General features: G+C 40.8%; 2 protein-coding genes across 3 annotated transcripts; one reads left to right on the forward strand and one right to left on the reverse strand.

The window, feature by feature from the left end:
• The first annotated feature begins 616 nt into the window (after positions 1 to 616).
• On the forward strand, positions 617 to 7429 carry LOC119738456 (caveolin-1-like). The gene is made up of 4 exons (XM_038213355.1): positions 617 to 705; positions 4826 to 5061; positions 5204 to 5296; positions 6664 to 7429. Exons 2-4 carry the CDS (start codon positions 4840 to 4842, stop codon positions 6961 to 6963), a joined length of 615 nt encoding a protein of 204 aa, XP_038069283.1. The 5' UTR covers positions 617 to 705; positions 4826 to 4839; the 3' UTR covers positions 6964 to 7429.
• Positions 7430 to 8770: 1341 nt separating this feature from the next.
• LOC119737735 (dynein intermediate chain 3, ciliary) lies at positions 8771 to 20021 on the reverse strand. 2 transcript variants are annotated; one of them, XM_038212293.1, is made up of 14 exons: positions 19935 to 20021; positions 18226 to 18452; positions 17078 to 17239; positions 16330 to 16448; positions 15198 to 15340; positions 14550 to 14663; positions 13886 to 14025; positions 13095 to 13217; positions 12387 to 12566; positions 12240 to 12283; positions 11699 to 11834; positions 11168 to 11410; positions 10670 to 10804; positions 9833 to 9913 (listed from the first exon to the last, which is right to left on the reverse strand). In XM_038212293.1, exons 2-14 carry the CDS (start codon positions 18406 to 18408, stop codon positions 9833 to 9835), a joined length of 1803 nt encoding a protein of 600 aa, XP_038068221.1. In that variant the 5' UTR covers positions 18409 to 18452; positions 19935 to 20021. The 2 variants fall into 2 exon arrangements, with proteins under 2 accessions (XP_038068220.1, XP_038068221.1); XM_038212292.1 differs by lacking the exon at positions 19935 to 20021 and having other exon boundaries at positions 8771 to 9913; positions 18226 to 18408.
• Between the last annotated feature and the right edge of the window lie 40 nt (positions 20022 to 20061).

Genomic DNA, 20061 nt, shown 5'->3' on the forward strand with positions numbered 1-20061 from the left:
CTTCAAATGTCGGCTGATGACTGCAAATGGTGCCCGACTAAACTTAGTGCAAATATATGGGAGTCCAGAGAGGCCACATAAAGCTTATTCTCGACCATAACCCAATCTAAAAACACGTTAAAATTGTGCAACAGCAGGATTCCAGTCAAACCAGTGAGTTTGGCGGTTTTGAGACATCATCTTTCATTGAAAAAAAAACTTTTTCATTTTGCCGACGCGCATGGCTACGGCGACGCGTGCGCATACCAGAAACCGGAGACTTTTTTGTTTGGCCTAAGGACTTTTGAATTGTTTCCACAAGTCCACCTGGCTAGGGTAACAAAAAATTAAAGTTAAAATGGTGAAGAATCCTTCAAATAAATCCTGCATCCGGATCACGTCCAAAATCTAATGGGTCCGTACTTGTACCAAGGACCACCCCAAAAAACAAATTTCATGAAAATCCGTCCATAACTTTTTGAGTTATCCTGTTCACAGACAACCAACGCCGTTTAAAACATACATGTACCTCCTGTCGAGGTCACTTAAATAATGTTTTAAATAATGTGCTTCCCGTCTCAACTACACGTTCGTATATCACTGCTTGTCATGTTATTGCCCTTTTTATGGAAGCTAGTGTCACTTGTTCGTGCATACTTAGAAAACTACACCTATCGCGCTCGTCACACAACTACACGGTCTCACCGCCAGCACGTCTTTATTCAGGTAAATATCATTCTTTTTTAGGCCTATGTTAATTCAACCGCTAATTTTTACACTTTTACATAACATAGTAGGATCCAGTTTCACAGTCAACTTCAATTCATAACGTTATCATTTACATTAATCGGCTGGGTTATTTGGTGTAACTTTGCTTTACGATTTGCAGAGATTTTGAGACCAGAAGAGCGATGTTTATGTCAGTGTAAGTAAAGATAAAGTATTACAAGGAAGTGTGTACCACACTGATCTCTATATACTGAATGGATAGCGCTTCGGGCCGTGGGGGTGAAGTCACTGGACGCCATTTTGACACTCCCGTTGGCCACGTAAAAGTATATGCAAAGTCATGAAATAAAATTATATATTTGAACAAAATATAACATGAGTAAAATAACACCGTGGACAAAATGAATCAATAAAACTGTCTTTGATGATCCAAATTTGCTTCCTTAAATATTGTGAAATTCTGTGCTTTTTATATACGGATCCGTGCGTTGTGGGGCTTTGAGGGAGCTTTGAGGGCAATCTCGTCCCCAGGGTGTCGAGCAGTACGCGCCCACCACTACCTGCTCTCTCACCCTGGTATTGGATCATTTGCATGTGCAAGATTTTTGAACACGTATGCAAATTAGGAGTAGTCTGGTGCCTGCCTGTGCGTTACATTTGCGTTTGTTTTTGTATGCGGTGTCTGGGGTAAAAACAGAATCAATTCGTCGCAGCGCGAGCATTGCGTGAGTTACGAAAACATGATTTTATTTTAATTAAACTGTTACGATCTTAACGAGACAACATGCAGTATCACATTTTATATTAATATTAACAAACTGGAAAGGAAATGAATATTTTCAAGAAGGCGTGGACGAATTATCGCGAAAACACGTACTGCACGTTGTGAATAACAACACCAAGTACACGATATAAATCCATTTCTAGCCAATATAATTGCGGTATCGAATCAGGATGCTGGAAGGAAGTTTCCTATCCAGGGTTTACTATTGGAAACAACGTTGGAAATAAAGTAAGCACTGGGGACGAGGTTGCTTTGAGGGAGCTTCGAGGGAGCTTCAAAATGGCCGCCGTGTGTGTGTGAGGGCGTCACGGTCTTGTGTACACGCATAATGGTCTAGTCAGTATAATAGAGATCGGTGGTGTGTATACAATGAAGTATGTATGTACTCGTTTAAAACGAAATAATTCTTGAACATGGCCTGTGTTCTTCTCAGTGCGGCATATCAGCCGTAGTTTCATTTCCTTGTGTGACGTCACTTATATGCTCCTGCTATCCAGGTCCAAGTCGGTAATTGTTTTGCGTTCGGTAACCGGTTACTGGCCGGCTCACGGTGCACGCAAAATATCGCTGCAATGCGCGTAGTTAAGTTCCCAGACCAAATGATGCTGACTATTTCTGATAAAATTACCGACTTGGCGAATACGTTTTGAATTTTGTACACAACATTATGAGAGTATTTTGAATCGCTAGCGAATTCTTTGCGAGCACTCTGATTGGTTCAGATTCCAGAGCGTGTTCTAGGCCGCCACGGAAGATCGTTCTCATTACTACAAAAGTTTGTACTTTGTGTTGTGTAACATTACAAAATTCATTATAGGGCATAGAGGACTAAAATAAATCAAGTATATCACAATGATACTATTTTTATACACAATTGGCCAAGCTGAGTGTATTGGTCGTTAACATTTGCAAAAGCAAATGATGTATATTCCCTTTAATGGTGCGAGAACGTAATAAAGTCAATAGATTTGTTGCAACCCGGCCGATTAGGTACTATTCTTATACCAGCCGCGCCGGTGGAGTTCGACTGAAGTTCACGGACAAAATGACTAAGATAGTTAGATTCTAACGACTTGTCATCAAGTCTAGTATAACCAGCGGATGGTCGCGCGACTGAAAAAAAAATCAGTCGCTATTTTTTTTTGACTTGAGACTTGACTTGACTTGACTTGAAAAAAATATGACTTGTGACTTGACTTGACTCGAATAAATTTGACTTGCTGACATTAACTCGTTTCTCAAAAGTTACAAAACAAAAACACAAACCTCTGGGCGTTCGTGCGCACTAGCATAATGGAAAAGAATGCAGATATACATAGAGAAATAGCAACCAGCACGCGATAGCTGGGCATCCTGAGCCTGCCACACGTCATGTACATGTATTGTACGTGAGCTAGCACTATGCGTGTGTATACACTGCATATCAACCTCGTCCCCAGTGCTTACTTTATTTCCAACGTTGTTTTCAATAGTAAACCCTGGATAGGAAACTTCCTTCCTGTATCCTGATTCGATACCGCAATTGGCTAGAAATGGATTTATATCGTGTACTTGGTGTTGTTATTCACAACGTGCAGTACGTGTTTTCGCGATCATTCGTCCACGCCTTCTCGAAAATATTAATTGCCTTTCCAGGTTGTTAATATTAATATGAAATGTGATACTGCATGTTGTCTCGTTAAGATCGTAACAGTTTAATTAAAATAAAATCATGTTTTCGTAACTCACGCCATGCTCGCGCTGCGACGAATTGATTCTGTTTTTACCCCAGACACCGCATACAAAAACAAACGCAAATGTAACGCACAGGCAGGCACCAGACTACTCCTAATTTGCATACGTGTTCAAAAATCTTGCACATGCAAATGATCCAATACCAGGGTGAGAGAGCAGGTAGTGGTGGGCGCGTACTGCTCGACACCCTGGGGAAGAGGTTGACTGCATATGGACAACGCATCATACTCGACCTCGTTGTAGTCTGAGTACCATCCGTTGTTATAGAGGCGGTCATTCCAAACCAAAGGCTACACGTACACATCGAGTGTTTACCGTAAGCGTGCTAATGATGCAACTAGGATTTAAACGACTGGAAAACGGCTGCTACCCCCAATCCGCCATAAAGCAAAAAGCATTCACATCATGTATTACGATGAAAACATTCGGACTGACATTTTGTTAGACGTCTTTGAAACATTCAACATGATGGAACAGGTTTTAAAACATTATATCAAATTGCGTTTTTAGACTCTTAAGATACAAACAAGGTGTTTGAGAGAGAATGTTTGAAAAGTATGATATTTGTTTTAATCTCCTTACATGATGCACGCTTTGATAATCTCTACGCAGGCTCCGTCGTCGAACACATAAACTGGTTCCCGTACGTAGTATGTGCATCTAACATTGCATCTAATATTAAAAACAAAATGACTCGAGACTTGACTTGATTTGAAAAAAAATTGACTTGAGACTTGACTTGACTTGCTAAAATTTGACTTGGGACTTGACTTGACATGTAAAAAATGACTTGGCTACAACTCTGGAAAAAATAACTCGCGCTCATCAAACTCGCGTGGCTGAAGTGCGTGTTTGAAGATCGCGCGTCAACTTTCAGTCGCATACGTATGGAGGAACGGCGCGTAGTGCCAAACAAGCGGTCGTGTGTGTGCCACGGTCGAAAACCGTGACGCTGCCACGGTCAAAAACCTTAACTCGGCCATACACGGTCGAAAACACAACCCGAGTACCAACTGTACTTATCAAGAACTTATAAACATGAGCACCAAATCTCAAATCCAGAGCCAACATTGTCATCTCCAAACTTAACGCATGTCAAACATTTTTTTAAAAAGGTTAGGAACCTCACATCGAGCAACGTCATGTTTTAAAGACTGGATTTGTCGTGAGATACAAAGAACGGAGGTGGATTGTATGTAGTGGCAAGCTAGTAATGAACTATGACAAATGAGTTAGGCATTCCTTCCTTTGTCTTTCATAGACTTGACTAAAACTCATCAATGTAGGAAACAGATTTGTTTACTCTGTCACATGGTCATGGGCGTCGCGAGGGGGGGCTATAGGGGAAAAAAAAATAGGGGGGGGGGGAAGGAAAAAGAGGTGCGAAGCCATATTGCTGTTAATTTGATGGGGGGGGGGGGTAGGGGATAGGGCAAATGCTCCCATGCTCACGTTCGGAAAAATGATAAATTTAAAATATAATGAAAAAGTTTGCTTTGCCCCCCCCCCGGAAAAAAATCCTGGCAACGCCCATGCTCATGGTTCTTTACATAATCATGTTTACAACTTGTTATTTCAAAATTCCCTCGTTTCACGCAGGTCCAACACCCGTCATGAATCCAGATCCGTGGAACGTTAACAGCCAACAGCCCCCTAAGTACCCGCCCCTGCTGGGCTCCGCACACGTCCCGACTTACAGCTCTGGGGCGCCACCGGCCGCTACTGCTGGCCAGCCCGCTGGCATGGGTGGGGAACGCCCGGCCAGCCGCGCTGACACGAGCTCGTTCTCCGCTGATGAGGAAGATAATATGTACGGAATGACCCACCATGTTAAGGTTGGCTTTAATCCTTCTTAAAAACTTTGATTTTTGATTACCCTTTTGATATCTCCTGTTTTTTTGGTTTCTCCATGTTCAGAATAATTATGTTAAGGTTTAGTAGATAAATTCAATTTCTCTTCTGTTTTAAATTTTGCAGGTTAAATATGCGGAAGTTTTCAAAGAGGCTGACGGTGCCGATAGCTTCGAGCCGCTTGCCAATGTAATGGGATTTGTCTTTACATGGACACAGGTTTGTTATATATACTTCGTCTTCTTCAAATCGATCATGGTATCTTTTGATCCGCACCTAATTGGAGACGCTAGTGAATGACAGTCCATAAATCTGAACAAATTGCAGGTCTTCCCCCCCCCCTTTTTCCCCCCTCTATCTGTCACGGTTACTGACTCGATTGTTCGAAAGTTCGTTAGTCCGAAGGTTCAATAGTAGGCGGCGTAGCTAAGGGGGGGGGGGTGGGGCGTAAGGGCGCACGCCCCCCTTTTTAACGCCCCCCTTTTTTAACGTCGCGGCAACAGTCATTAAGTAAACAAACAATTATGCTGGGGCACTCTACAACAATGAAACTATCGCTATTGATCACTGACGTCTTGGGTCAAGACTATGTACTCCTGGGATCTCCTAGCGAGAACAATTTGGAGAAAGTTTCTTGCCCAAGGGCACAAAGGCAATCACGATTCTAGGACGACTTTCCGCCGTATCGCAAACGGTCGGACACTGAAGAGCTTAAGTAGTAGGTGATGGGTATCACTACCCTCGTTTTGTGAGGAGGAGGAGGGGGGAGGAGGAGGAGGAGGGGAGGAGGTAGTTGAATTGGGCAGAAATAAATAGGGTGGACGTCACGCGATAGCATCATGATTTCACCGACATGGGAATGATGCAACCACAATCATACAACGGAACGAGGAATCAATCCATAATCCAACTGACTAGGCCAGTCCTCGTCGCACCCTTGGCATGGTTCCTGAGATAGTGTCTATGAAATCAGGTGCGCCTTATAGTTACCGCTTTATTGTTTCAATGTTCACAATGCTCGCGTAGGCATGCGCAATACTACTAGTGAGTCAGTATTTCATAGTCCCAATTCACAAACGACGCCAAAATTCCTCTAAAACATGTTTTTGTAATTTTTTTTTTTACATGACTTGTCTATTGCCAATAATCATCCCCATGCTATACAAAAGAAAATTCTGCGCACGGCGTACATCCGTGTCGGTGAGATCAAGACGCTATCGCGTGACATCCTCTCTCTTTACTACGCGTACCCATTCAACTACCTCCTTCGTGCAACATTCCGGACCCTGCCCCATCCCTCCTCCCTCCCCCTTCCTCAGAGCGCTCTAATACCCCTCGCATATAGGCCTACGAACCCCTGTAGTACTTCATTTACCACCAAATAAGTCCCCTCCCCCCAATTGTCTGTCACTCGCTCTGACTCCTTGGTATTGTAGATAAAAATTTGCCCAAGAACGCAAAGGCAATCACGATTCTCAGACGGGATTCTCAAATGTCTGACGCAAAGTAAGACACTAGAACAGCAGGACTTGTCACTTCCACGCCAAATAATCGTCCCCACATTGTCTCCCCCTCTCTCCTTCCAGCTGGGCTTCTACCGTTTCTTCAGCCTGATTTTCGGCGTCTTTCTGGTCTTTCACTGGGGGATCGTTTTCGCCTTCTTCAACTTTTTCACGGTGTTCATCATGCAACCCACTGTCAAGCTGACCTTCATTCTGCTGAGGCCCCTAGCCATGATGCACAAGGCGCTCGTGCGGACCCTCCTGGACCCGCTGTGGCAGTCAAACGGTTTGATCTTCTCTCGCATTATGGGCAGGTTTGCGTTCAACTTCAAAGGGCTGCCTGGCCAGAAGCCGACCCGCGCAGCCGCCATCGAGGAACTGTGAAATGTAAGTTGCGCGCCAACAAATTTAAGAGTGGTTTTGTGGTATCGTTTTGAGTTTAGTGTCACTGGTTTGTAGAAGGTTTCCATATGTAAAATTTGCAGGAGAAATAATACATAAAATAATGTGTAATGAGCTGTCTTGTTGAGAATCTGCAGCAGCTGACAATGTGACAACGTCGTGTTGAATATGTAGATGATGAACTGGATTTGAAAAATAAAAATGGCCAAGCCAAACATACACATGTAACAGAGCACCAAACTTTCACGAGTAAAAAGTATATGCTTCAAAGTTTTATCAAGCATAACTAAGGCGGTATTTTGAAACATAGACAAAGAGCAGGGCTGATTGTGTAAATGCTAATCATTTCCGGGTTTAGAAAAGTATGGGGCAACTTAAATTATAAGATTTGAGGCTTTGCATGGTGGAGTTTCGGTATCGTTTCGGTTTGCGGTAACACCATGTGGTAATAACTACTGTTTAGAAGATATTTAGTTCTGAAAAGAACTTGTCCTGCTTATTATCAACTTTCGCTAAGTAGGTTTTGTTCTAATAAGAACAGTCCTGCTTTAAGTTCTAAAAGAAGTTGTCTTTGGTCTCAACGTTTCGACTAGCCTGCTCTAGTCATCGTCAGGGGACAACTTAAATTAGGAATAAAATAATTCCAGGCATTATGTACATTATTAGTGTAGTGATGAGTTTGCCTTTTAGGCCAATGTTTTTAAAAAATAAGGGCACAATAATTTGTGACGTGTTTTGTGCGGTGGGCTTTATATTAAACTGTAAAGACTTTAATAATGAATTATATTAAAACGTTTTAAATAAGTGCATATAAGTAAGAATCTAGCAACCAAAGAGTAAAAGGCCTATTTGTTATGCTTATTTTTGGTTAATATCTACATGTTAATGTATACATGTGTGAGTGTATAGAGCGTAGGAGTGGTGTTGAGAGATAATCATTTCAAGTTGATCGGATTATTGACTAAGGATCTCTTTGGAAGTTTATGGAAGACAATTTTGAGATTGTGAAATATAAAATTGGGATATTGCTCTGCTGTGTATGCGAATATTTGGATTCAAAATACGATAGGTGATAAGTGATAAGATAGGTGATAGGTGATAAGATTGTGCTTTTGATGATACAAGCATGGCATTTGGCACACAGTCAGAGTATGCCATGGGAAATATATTTGGCTTTATAGGGCCATCGCAGATTTGTCCTTTAAAAACATATAGGTAGAATAACAAGCAATGCCAATGGCAGCCATTTTAATAGTTTGAAAACTATTTGTTATACTACCTACATTTTTTTCAAAGGACAAATCTGCGATGGCCCTCATTTTTAGTCAAATATCTTTTTTAAGACATACTCCGTGTGCCAAATGCCATGTTTTGTATCAATTTCCCCAAATGTTTCTTCTTTTTACCCAACTATTTGTGTTTTTCTTTACCATTAAACTGGGCTGACTTTTCGGTACTTTTGCAGAAAATGTTATTTTTGGTCCTTGACTTATATTTCTATTTTTAAATTCATACATATATTTTATTCCGAACTATACTTATAGGGTCTGAACATTATAACTTCGGTTATGGATACACAAGTAAATTAAAGGGCAATTGAGGGGTATGCTAAGTTGTTTAACTGTGTTGAAGTTTTGTCTTTGAATCAAATCTAACTTAGGGCCCAATTTCATGAAACATTTAAGCAGAAAGACAAATCCCTGACGTAAGTAAATATTCTAAGTTATCTAAGCAAAAGCATCTTTGAATCACTAAACACAGTGTATAAGCACAATTTTGTGTTAAGAAAAAGGACACATTTTACACATTTTATATTCTGAAGGTATAACAGCTATCTCCATTTTCTTTTCAGTTGCCTATTTACGATTGTGAAATGTGGCAATTTTTCCAATAATTTTAAAGTTTTTTGTCGAAGTATATCATATTTGTTGTTTTAATTGCCCCTCGAACAGCACAATGAAACAAAAATTACACTGATCATACAAAAATTAAAGTTATGTAAGACTTGTGTAAAACCTTTTTAATGGACGGAAATATAGATACATTGTACATGAACTTTAATGGCTTCAAGGCACAACAGCCTTTTTTATAATGGATTATAACATACAATAATCAGTTTAACAGTGAATTTTTAAGAACGTTTTATACTCCCCCAAACTCTCTTCAAATTGACAATATTTGAATAAAGGACGGATTATATGAACATGTTATAATATTACAAACCAAAAAGCACTATACAACATTAGGAAATGTTTCCATATGAAGAATTATTTGACAAGCAACTCTGTAATTCAAGATTTGTTTTGTGAGTAGAATCCATCTGTATATAGGCCTTACCTTTATCGGATCCTTAAAATGGTATTTGTTGAATGAAAATGAAATGAAATGAAAAACAGTTACTACCCACCAGTTACTTCCTGTATATATTACACTATAGTGTGTTTATTCAAGTAGAGTATACATTAATGGTATGTTTAGAATGAAAATAAACAATTATTCCCCCACAAGTTAATCGCCTTTATAATATGTTTATTCAAGTAAAATAAACATTTGAATTTGTATTGGTCTTCAGAGAACTATAACAAATTTGATGCAATGAACCATGAACCTCCACTTCAACTTTTTGTAAGGAAAAGATAAAAAGGGTTTGTTTTTAACAGTGGCTTGCTAATTAATATGTTAAACTCGGCAGTACTGTACAGAATTTATTCACTGGTAACCGCAATGGAAACAGCAATGAATATAAAAACGGTAGATATGTACACAAATCATGAGGCTATCAGCATCAGGGTACCAGTTCTTCTGACAGGTCAAAGTTCACAGGTCGAATACGAGCTCAGGGTAAAGTCACTCAGTCTTTGCCTTCCTTCTCTCCGTTCTCGGTGTCTTTCTTCTCGTTTTCCTCTTCTCCGCTTTCCTCGATGATCGTATTCTGTTGAAGATAAAAACCCAACAATTCAGCCATTCAATGTGTACCATGATCCTGGAACATTTGATGACGTAACACCACCTGCTAAATTCATCCAATCAATTACGTCGAGGCCATATGGCAGCGCAGCTCGAGCCAATCATCATTGGATTTCAGATCATGATTAGGCTTTTCATTTGTTAAAGTAGTGCTCGGGGGGTCGCAACTCCTCTTCCGAGACGGGTGGTCTCATCCAATTTTGGGGGGGGGGGGGGGGGGGGCTCGTGCCATATTTTCAATGGGAAACGCTGATAAAATCCTACAATCAGGCACACTATATTAACTAAAAGTGTGCAAATGCATCCGTCTAACGACTATTTATTTAGGGGAGAGCGCTCGCTTTTTTTTAATGGAATTTTGGGGGGGGGGGCTACACAAAATTGGGGGGGGGGGGCTAAAGCCCCACCTAGACACCCCCCCCCCCTTCATTGGGAAACGCTGACAAAATCCTACAATCAGGCACACTATATTAACTAAAAGGTGTACAAATGCATCCGTCTCACGACTATTTATTTAGGGGGAGACCGTTCGCTTTTTTATGGAATTTTTTTTTGGGGGGGGGGGCTACACAAAAAAATTTGGGGGGGGGGGGGCTAAAGCCCACCTAGACCCCCCCAAAACCCTCACCGTAACCCGCCACTGCCTAGACTTGCTATTATGATGGGTTTGCATTTTATAGTGAATTGCCATCAATGAGGTAATCCCAAGGAGTGTACTCACGTCTATCTTGGTCTGGTCGTCTTTGTTGTTCTTGGCCTGTTGCTTCTTCTTGTCGGCATTGATCATGTGGAAGAAGTCCTTCTCGGCCGCATCCACGAGGTCCTCATCTTCCATGCCTTCTCCTTCTCCTTCGTCCTAATACACACAGGAAGTGGAATGAAAATCATTAATGCTGGAAATGTGGCCAAAAACACATGCCATGAACAAAACATAAGTTGTCTAGTTAAACATCTAGATTCAGTTGTGGACAGGTTTATCAGTAAGCAAACTGTGTCAGGCATTAGTTGTAGGATTCTGAACAACTTCCCCAAGAATATCACTGCAGTTAAGTTATCATTTTGTAAACAATATTGCTTGACTGCAATTTTGCCGGCCGTGCGTCGCGGCAAAATTGCAGTCAGGCAAGATGGCGTCGGTCGGTCACCCCCAACTGTGCTTTCTTTGGCGGTGAGGGGGTACTTGTGAACGGAGCAGATAAGATCTCAAGTCTCTGCGTACCTCATTACCGCCTGCGCTGGTGCCGGCCCGTTTCAGTCTCAGCTCTCGTTGCCTGGATTCCAGAATCTTCTCCCGTTTGGTCTCCCGCTCAAACATGGCCGTCACCAGGGCCTTCTCGTTGCGCTGCATGGTGCACAGGCTGCTGGACAGCTCCAGTAAGGTGGTGGTGCCCGTGTGGGAACCGGTGGCGATCAGGTGGCCCTGGTCCTGAACACGCAGGCTGTGCAAAGCCTCGTCGCACACCTGTTAACGTTAAACAAATATGACTGCTGTTAGGTCCAGTACTAATAATAATTATGGGTTTTTATATAGCGCAACGCGGTACCAAATGGACTCTCAAAGTGCTTAACATTTTCATTATCACCCCAGCTGATTGGGCCCACAGAGCTAAAACTCAATCACAATAACCATCTCTGCCCTCTCAAGTAGCCCATTTACTGTTGAGTGGGGAGAAGCAATGATTGACAACTTGCCCAAGGACACACAACGCAATTTCAGGCTGGACCTGAATTTTGCTGACTGATGCCTCACCTGTAGGCTGAGCGTTGGGTCGTTCTGCTTGAAGAGATAATCCCACACGTCCAGCGTGCCGTCCATCTTGGTGGTGAAGAAGACAGCCGGCCGGACGGGACTCCAGCATCCGTCGGTCATGTAGGACATGTGGTGCCTGTTGGCCAGGGTAATTAAAAAAAGCAGAGCTTGATAAGGTTACTAGTTCAAGGGCCTGGATGTCGAAGTCAAAATAATTCTGTTAAAGAAGCAAACTTCAGGCTCAGTACTAGACCTAAACATGTTGCAGAATTTCTCAAATATTTGCTTCATTTCCATCTTCGGATTTGTCTCGAGCCCTGGAATCATATGTGCATTGTAGGCCTGTTATGATGATGAAAACACTAAATTACATTTGGTTTTATATTACTGTTGCGTATAACGATCCTGTAGTAGACCTGGGACCCATATCGTTGAAAGCTCTAAAAACAGGACCTAAAGTCTTGCAGTTGGTGCCCGACAAACGAAAAGCAGAAAAAAAAATCACTTTTCCACACCATATAATGAGAAGAATAGTACTTACTTAGTCCACATGATTGATGAGTCCCTCACATCTTCAGACCAGATCTGTATGAAAGAAGAAAAGAAACATCTTGAATTGCATCTCAGTAAAAAAAATTATCTCCTGAATGATTTGCGAATCTTCAAACTTTTTTTGTTTTTTTCTTACTCTGGCCGTCCAGTCGCCGACAGTCAGGAAGTTCTTGGGGAAGAACGGATTTCTCTGCAGGGAGTAGACAGGTCCGATGTGCTCCTTGTAGATGGCCACGATCTTCTCAGCTGGCGTCTTGGCTTTGCGGTTGCAAGAGATGATGGTACCTTGCTCTGTGCCGACCATGAATTTAGTGGGCTATGAAGGAAGGTATCAAGAAAAAGAGAATAATTGAGGGACAAAGAAACACAGTTTCTTTGTTATTAAAAAAATGCTACTACCAATAATTTAACACAGGAAGGCATATGTAATATGTTAGCCTGCCCTTTTGAAAAGAAAGTTGGTTTAAAAGAAAATTCATCACCTGATTTTCATTTGAATATCATTTGATTTTAAAAATCAAGACAGATATCTGCAGCTTTTGCTAAAAATTTCTATGTTTGTTCATGTGGCAGAATTCCAACATTTGAATGCATACAAGTGTAGAAATTGGTACTAAATGGCAATTAATGCTGTTTACAAAGAATGCCAAGCTAAGCCCGTATTATTTATGGATGAGAAAAAAGTTTAAAGGGAGGTGGAGAATTTTGAAATAACGGATGAGAACACTCCAGGAGACGGTTATTGTACTTCTTATGGACAAACGGGTGTTGAATTCCATCTCACACTTCCTAAAGATGGAATCCTATGATATACAATATGTGACCCTGATGAGCTTGTACTTACAACCGTTGGTTCATACTCCAGCGAAATGACGCCCTGTGCGTTCTCCATGTTGCCTTTCTTGTTGGGGTCCATCACAAGTTTCTCTGTCGGCTCGCCCAGTTTCCTAATGTCCCACCACAACACCTGGTTATTTCCACACACAAAAGGAGAAAAAAGTTCATTGTCAAGTCTGAATTGGTGAAAGCGAAACACAAAAATGAGAAATAGAAAAAAAAAAATAACTTCAATACTTTCATAGTTATGTGAATTTGTGCCCAGCTTTGCTCAATGATTCAAAATAGTCGTTCGACCCTCACCCCCAAAAGTTATTTTAAAAATGATGTTATTCTGTTAATTGCTTTCAAAGTAGTTAGTTAAATGTCCAAAAAAAACACCATTATATGAAGTAGTAAGTCTATTATGATCAATAATATTTTTGCACATCAATTCTAAAAAGCAACATACTATTCCGGGCTTTTAAAAAGGTTTAGCCCTTTGCATATTATGAGCAGAAATATTTTATCAAAATAGTGCGCAAGACAAAACGAGAGCCAGCTTTCTTGATTTGTTATTCAGGAATGCAACTGGGAATTTAGAAAAAAACAAGGAAACTCCAAACCACACAAGACTTTGTACACTGTTTTTCAATTTGTAATGGCATTCATGAGAAGTAAAAAATGAGGAAATCAGTGGATTCGAGAAAAAGTTGCATGCCTGGTTATTGTTTTTGTTTATCAGGTTTTACAAGCTAGGGCCATTGATTTACAAGTGCAGGATGTTAAATATTCTGAAGACGTTTTTAATGGACATACCTGTCCGTCCGTTGATGCTGAGAAGCATTCCGTGCCTGTCTTAGATTGCAGCCAGATGGTCTTATAGACAGGATCATGGTGGCTGTGTTCGACGGGCGACATCTCCACGGCCTGGGAGCCCTTTCTTGTATCCCAGAAAGCTGACGGAGAAAATGGAATGATATCCATGGAATGAGTGTCACTTGTCAGCCCACACATAGGTTAGCCACATCTCTTCTTTACATACAATTCATCGTCTCTTTTATCTTATCCTCATCGCAACTATTCAATTTGTCTCGGTTTTTAGTGTCTTGTCTCGTGTTTTGTTTTGTTTTGTCTTGTCTTTAGTTTCCCTTTGACTGTTTTCGTGTTTGTTCCTATTGTCTGTGCATACTGTCCTGTATTGTCCGCTTATGTGTAAGGCTGTTCTCTACAAGCTCCGGTTTATATGAACAGCCCCATACTTTTCACCCTAATTTAACATATCTAGTCGTTATACTACATTGTTGTATTATTATTTATTTACTGTATCTAATTACCTTTTTTTATTTAAAAACTTAGTTTGACTTATTTGTGGAAAGTTTGGAAATAAATGTTTCCTTTGAATTGAATTGAATTGAGTTTTAGATAATCACTCTATTTATAGTGGAGCACTACAACTTTCAAGATCTGAATCATTACTCACCAATCTGTCCGTTGTAGCAGCCACCAATGAGAACGTGGACGTCTTTGGGGTTGTATTCCAGGCACACCAGTGGGGATACGGGCTTGAGTGTTGTCTCTGGCTTGTTGGGATTTTCTGACAGAAACAAAAAAGTCAACAATTCAAAATGTATGAAAGAGAAAAAGAAATTAATTTTATTATTAAAAACACACACAAAATAGCAGCTTAGCAAAGATTGGTTGCATGTCATTGAAAATACGTGGGGACGCGCTGACAATAGACGTAGCCGTAGCTCTGGAAGCCCGTTTCGGACACGGTCTTAATGTATACTGCTTTCAACTGGTTCTCAGCTTAAATTTTCTAAGCGAAATTTCCTGCTTAGAGGCCCTTTTAAAATGGACCCTCGGCTTCAAAGATGGATAATGGAGGTTCTCATTAATATGGTTCGGGGCCCAATTTCATGGCGCCACCAACCAAAGAATTTAACTAAGCTCAAAAAATATCTGCTTAGCACAAATAAGTCACCAGCCAAATTGTCATGGGATTTCTATTCCCTGTGCCTGGTATCCAACTGATTCTAGCTCAGGGCATAAACTTGCTGAAGCAGTTTTTTTTCCTGCCACACAGCTTACCTTGAAACCGGGCCTTGGTTCTGTAAGGAAAACTCACCAATATCCCAGATGTAGGAATCCAGACTTGTGTCTGGGGACGACCTCTGGAATTCCAGGTTGGAGTAAGCCACAGCCAGCTTACGGGCACCGTCAGGGTACCAGGACAGATGTGTGGCTGTACGCTTCACTTCATTGGGATCTCTGCAAAATTGTGAAGTTCAGTATTAACAAATACATTTTGCTTTGGAGAAGTTTATGTGGACGCCATAGGAAGCGACTTTCACTGGAACATCAGTGACGCTTATAAATGCCTCACACAGTGCATCGGCGAACCTATATCCCGAAACTGAAATCGACCAATAAGTGCAACTCAGTTGGCTAGGCAATATTGGAAAGTAGTTCAACTGGCAAACAGGAAGTTAACAGTTGCAATCCCGTCATGTTGATTGCAGGTACTTTTCCAATTTCAAAGCACTGATTTTAATTGTAAAACTTCCTGGATCAGAATTTTGTACTGGGGTACTTTTATTGCCATTTTATCTTGGCACATGGGACAGCATCTTACTTGGCGCATGATTCCAGTTTGGCTAAAGGCTACAATGCATGGCAATTTATGAGTTCTGTTTCCACGAGTTCTCCCCACAACCTAGGGGTCAGGAAAATCTGTTAACCGTACCAACAGTTTACTAAAAAATTCTCAGAACATTTACAAAATTTATCAGCTGGTTTCTTCTTGGATAAGGCCAAAAAAAATATATATATTCGGTCTCTGGTCAGACCAAAGTTCTGGAATTGACGCGGCTTTTTTTTTTTTGGCTTTTTTTTTTTTTCTTCAAGCTTGGTTTGTACAGACAAGGTGGGGTACTATTTTGCTATTTGGTGTCCTCATGTACATTGGTGTCCTCCATAATTTGCCTTGGTGCTCTCGATCATTTGCCTTGGTGTAATTTCCCATTCCTTGGTGCTCTTTGGTAAAACAAATTGAGGAGGTGCGGCAATAGAGGGCGCTGTTGGAGCTACCGCGGAACATTTTGGGAAAAAAAAAGATTGACGTGCATGATTAAAATCGACGCGCACACTGACCAGAGACCGACTTATTTTTTTGGGGGCCTAAAATCCCCATAGACAAGTTGCCTGTGGCACGGCCCTTGCACACTGGTGCAATATTACACATGAACTGGCCTACGTACCTGAAGACATTGATGGTCTTGGCTGACGGCGTCTCCTCAGTTTCCTCAATGGCCAGGTCTGAGAAGTAATCTTCGTAGATGTTGATGGCATTGTTCTGTCGGATGCAGTGCTCCATTGTCTATAGGTGGTAGAAACACAAGAAATTGATTAAACTGAAATGTTTCTGGAATTTTAAAAGCTGTAGGTTACTTTAATTCAGTTGACATATGATATAAATAGGGATTCATTATGATATTTAAGAGTCATACATTAAAAATTGCCAAAATGTATGCGTTTGAAGTAGATTGTAAAATTTAGAAACTTTAGGACAAATCTCTTTGTAAGTTCACTCTAGTACGTGAAATAGCAAAGTTTAGAAAATTGAAAATTGATTACAAAATAATGGTTTGAACCAGATTAGTAAACAAGGTGTCAAAAATGTTCTAAGATTGCAAATTATTTTGCAGGATTGTTATTCTCTAACACGTAAATTGTGACTTCCAATATCACCAAAGTATACAGGATTGAATGTTCAAAATGCCACGGAACATCCCAAGGCCGAGGCATGTTTGAAAATATTAAAAGCAAGACATGCTTTTGTTTTTTCAGTCTAAGTGTGAACCATCTGCTTTGCACACAAGTTTCTGCTAACAGAGACTCTGGAAAAAAAAAGGGAAAAGATGATGAAAATGCAAGATCCAAGCGTCTCAAGTGCGTGTGTAATTTCCAGTTGTAGGCAGGTAACTCGGACACGGCCTTTACACTCACCGTGGCTAGTGACTGTATTGTGTTGATGTAGGTCTCATCTTTCTCCACCTTCTTACGGAATCGGATGACCTGCTCCACCTCCTGCGGGTTGATATCCTTGGGCCAGCCTCCTTCCATGTGGTTGATGCCTCGGGTCTCTGTCTCAAACCTCTCTGTGTTGACCTGTATGAAGACACCGTTCCAGGATGGAATATACACTTGCGAACAAATACCATGAAATGAGTCTTAAGAAATGTTTTCTCTCATTCATTTTACAAAGTAAAACTCGGCACTTCATCACTCATTTTGACATTATGTCAGTGAAATTTTGACATTGTCAGTGAAAAATGCTGTCTGTTCTTCTTTTTTCTTCATTTTACAAGATTTTGTTAAAAAGGCTTATAACTCAAAGGTAGTTTGTGAATCATTATGTAGGGTTGGGTCACAATTACAGAACTGAAAAAAACCAGGACATGTACACACATTATTTTACTGATATCGTCAAGCTGCAGTATTTGATATGCAGATGCCTGCTCTCACGTGAAGTAAATGAAGTTTTGTGACCAAGATACACCTTGCAACACTTCTACTTGCCAGACAACTTTTGTCTTGATGCATTTGGCCTCGTGGTTAGTGCACAACCATAATTTTTAGTTATTTATGTGATTATGAAATTATCAGGACTGAGTCCCAATTATAATTTATTTCATTTAATGATGTGTAAATGACTGCAACTTTGTCTTGGGCTGTCACACAACTGCAATGGTTCAATATTCAAAAGTAGACTAAAAATTATCTCCATTGAGATGAATTCATCAATTATAGGACATTCTTTCCCATGACCCTTTTCCCCCGCGCTCAGCAAGATGCAGTTTATCAAATTGTGAGCTGCTGAGTTGAAATCAGACATTCACATGTCATCTAGTCTCTAGTCAACTCACAAGTTATTCAAATGAACCATAACAAAGGTATTCCTTTGTCATTGTTTATCCTAGAATACTTGTGAACTGACTTGCATTAGCCGATTCTGTTAGCCCCAACTATAGCATCGGTCCCAACTATAGTTGGGACAGTCTCAACTACAGTTGAGATGATCCAAACAACAAGTTGGGAATGTCCCAACTGTAGTTGGGACAAAGCCATAGTTGGGGCATAATGATTCAACTCACATCATGCTCTGACATCTCCTGGACACACTGGATGCCCCTGTCCACAGGATTCTTCTCAATGAAGTTGGCCGCGAGGCTCTCATCTGGCAAGATGTCCACGTGGAGCTCAGCCGGCCGGTCGGAGAAGTTACACTGCCGACCAAACTCACTGCGCTTCTTGGTGTAAACGTACACTATCTCCATGGTTGAAGACTGTCAAATGCTGCAATTGTAGAACTTCAATGTGTCTGTTGAATAAAACAGCAAAATTCCATCTTAAAAAAAAACCAGAATCACTAAAAATGTGAGTTTTATTAATTAAAATATGTGAATTATCTTAAACATATTGGAAAAGAAATAGGGGGCCTATTGAGTATTAATTTTTTCTTTAGGCCATTTAGGGTAAAATAGTAAAGTCGTTTAAAATGTTAATTTTTCAAGGTTAATTCCTGTGAAATATAATTAATTACGTAGTGGCTAATATTTCGACAGCCATAACACAATTTTAAACACCTACAGTTGCAGCATTGCAACAAAAAAAGAAAGAAGAATCTATATCATGACATGTGTGTGTAGGCCCTATCACCAGATCACTTACATAAGTTACAATTCCGACCGGATAGAGACTGCTTTTGTAGCCCAATGGGGTAAACATTGGACAGGGCGAGGCTAGCCCCACTAGTGTGGCCGTCGGTATGCTGCGCTGAACCCAAGGCCACACACCGTGGTCTGCGCACTACTGAGGACGTTTTCATAAATTCAACAGGTAATTTCTTACATATGGTTGTATTCTACGATGTCCCAACTTTCACTTCTGGGATGCTTGGGTGTAATGATGTTCAATTTTCCGAGATATTCTTGAATCTTTCTGGAGCCCATATGCACTCGTGAAACGTCCGGTGATGGCAGCCATTTTGAATGTGACAAGAGATGACCTCAAGCTGTGACGTCGCGTTTATGCAAATTGCTTGTCGAGCGAGGGCGCGAGTTGCAAATGCGACTGCTGTTTCCTGTACCATGCATTTATCGTCTGGGGGCCACGTGCACTGATCTCTATTCAGGATCTACGGCACAGGAAACAGCCGTCGCATTTGCAACTCGCGCCCTCGCTCGACAAGCAATTTGCATAAATGCGACGTCACAGCTTGAGGTCATCTCTTGTCACATTCAAAATGGCTGCCATCACCAGACGTTTCACGAGTGCATATGGGCTCCAGAAAGATTCAAGAACATCTTGGAAAATTGAACATCATTACACCCAAGCATCCCAGAAGTGAAAGTTGGGACATCGTAGAATACAACCATATGTAAGAAATTACCTGTTGAATTTATGAAAACGTCCTCAGTAGTGCGCAGACCACAGTGTGTGGCCTTGGGTTCAGCGCAGCATACCGACGGCCACACTAGTGGGGCTAGGCGAGGCCCTACCATGCAGAAGGTACTCCCGGGATCGAATCTAGCATTTTAGACTACAGATTATTAATTTTAAATATTTTTATTTTTTAAAGTTTTCTTTATTCATAACGTACATCCTTATTGCAGTAGAAACTATAATTTTTTTTAGGGCCGTTGCAGTTACACCCGTGGCCGTGCGCAGAGCAGAGAAAGGGGCTCAATAAAACATTGAAGTTGGTCATTAAACTGTATAAATTAATACTTCAGATATTCTTTGAATCATAGTTGTAATGATAGTCTTAAATATAATAGCATATAAATCCCAGATTACTCACAAAAAGCCTAACCAAAGATTTCCATTCGCACAAAACTCCAACTGTACAAGTCGTTATATTTGTTGCTAGGGTAGCCTTGTTAGTCTGGTTAACAGCACAAATTATGATACTGATACAAAACGGCATT

The sequence above is a fragment of the Patiria miniata genome, unplaced genomic scaffold (genome assembly GCF_015706575.1).
Source record: "Patiria miniata isolate m_02_andy unplaced genomic scaffold, ASM1570657v1 HiC_scaffold_3, whole genome shotgun sequence".
Classification (NCBI taxonomy): Eukaryota; Metazoa; Echinodermata; class Asteroidea; order Valvatida; family Asterinidae; genus Patiria; species Patiria miniata.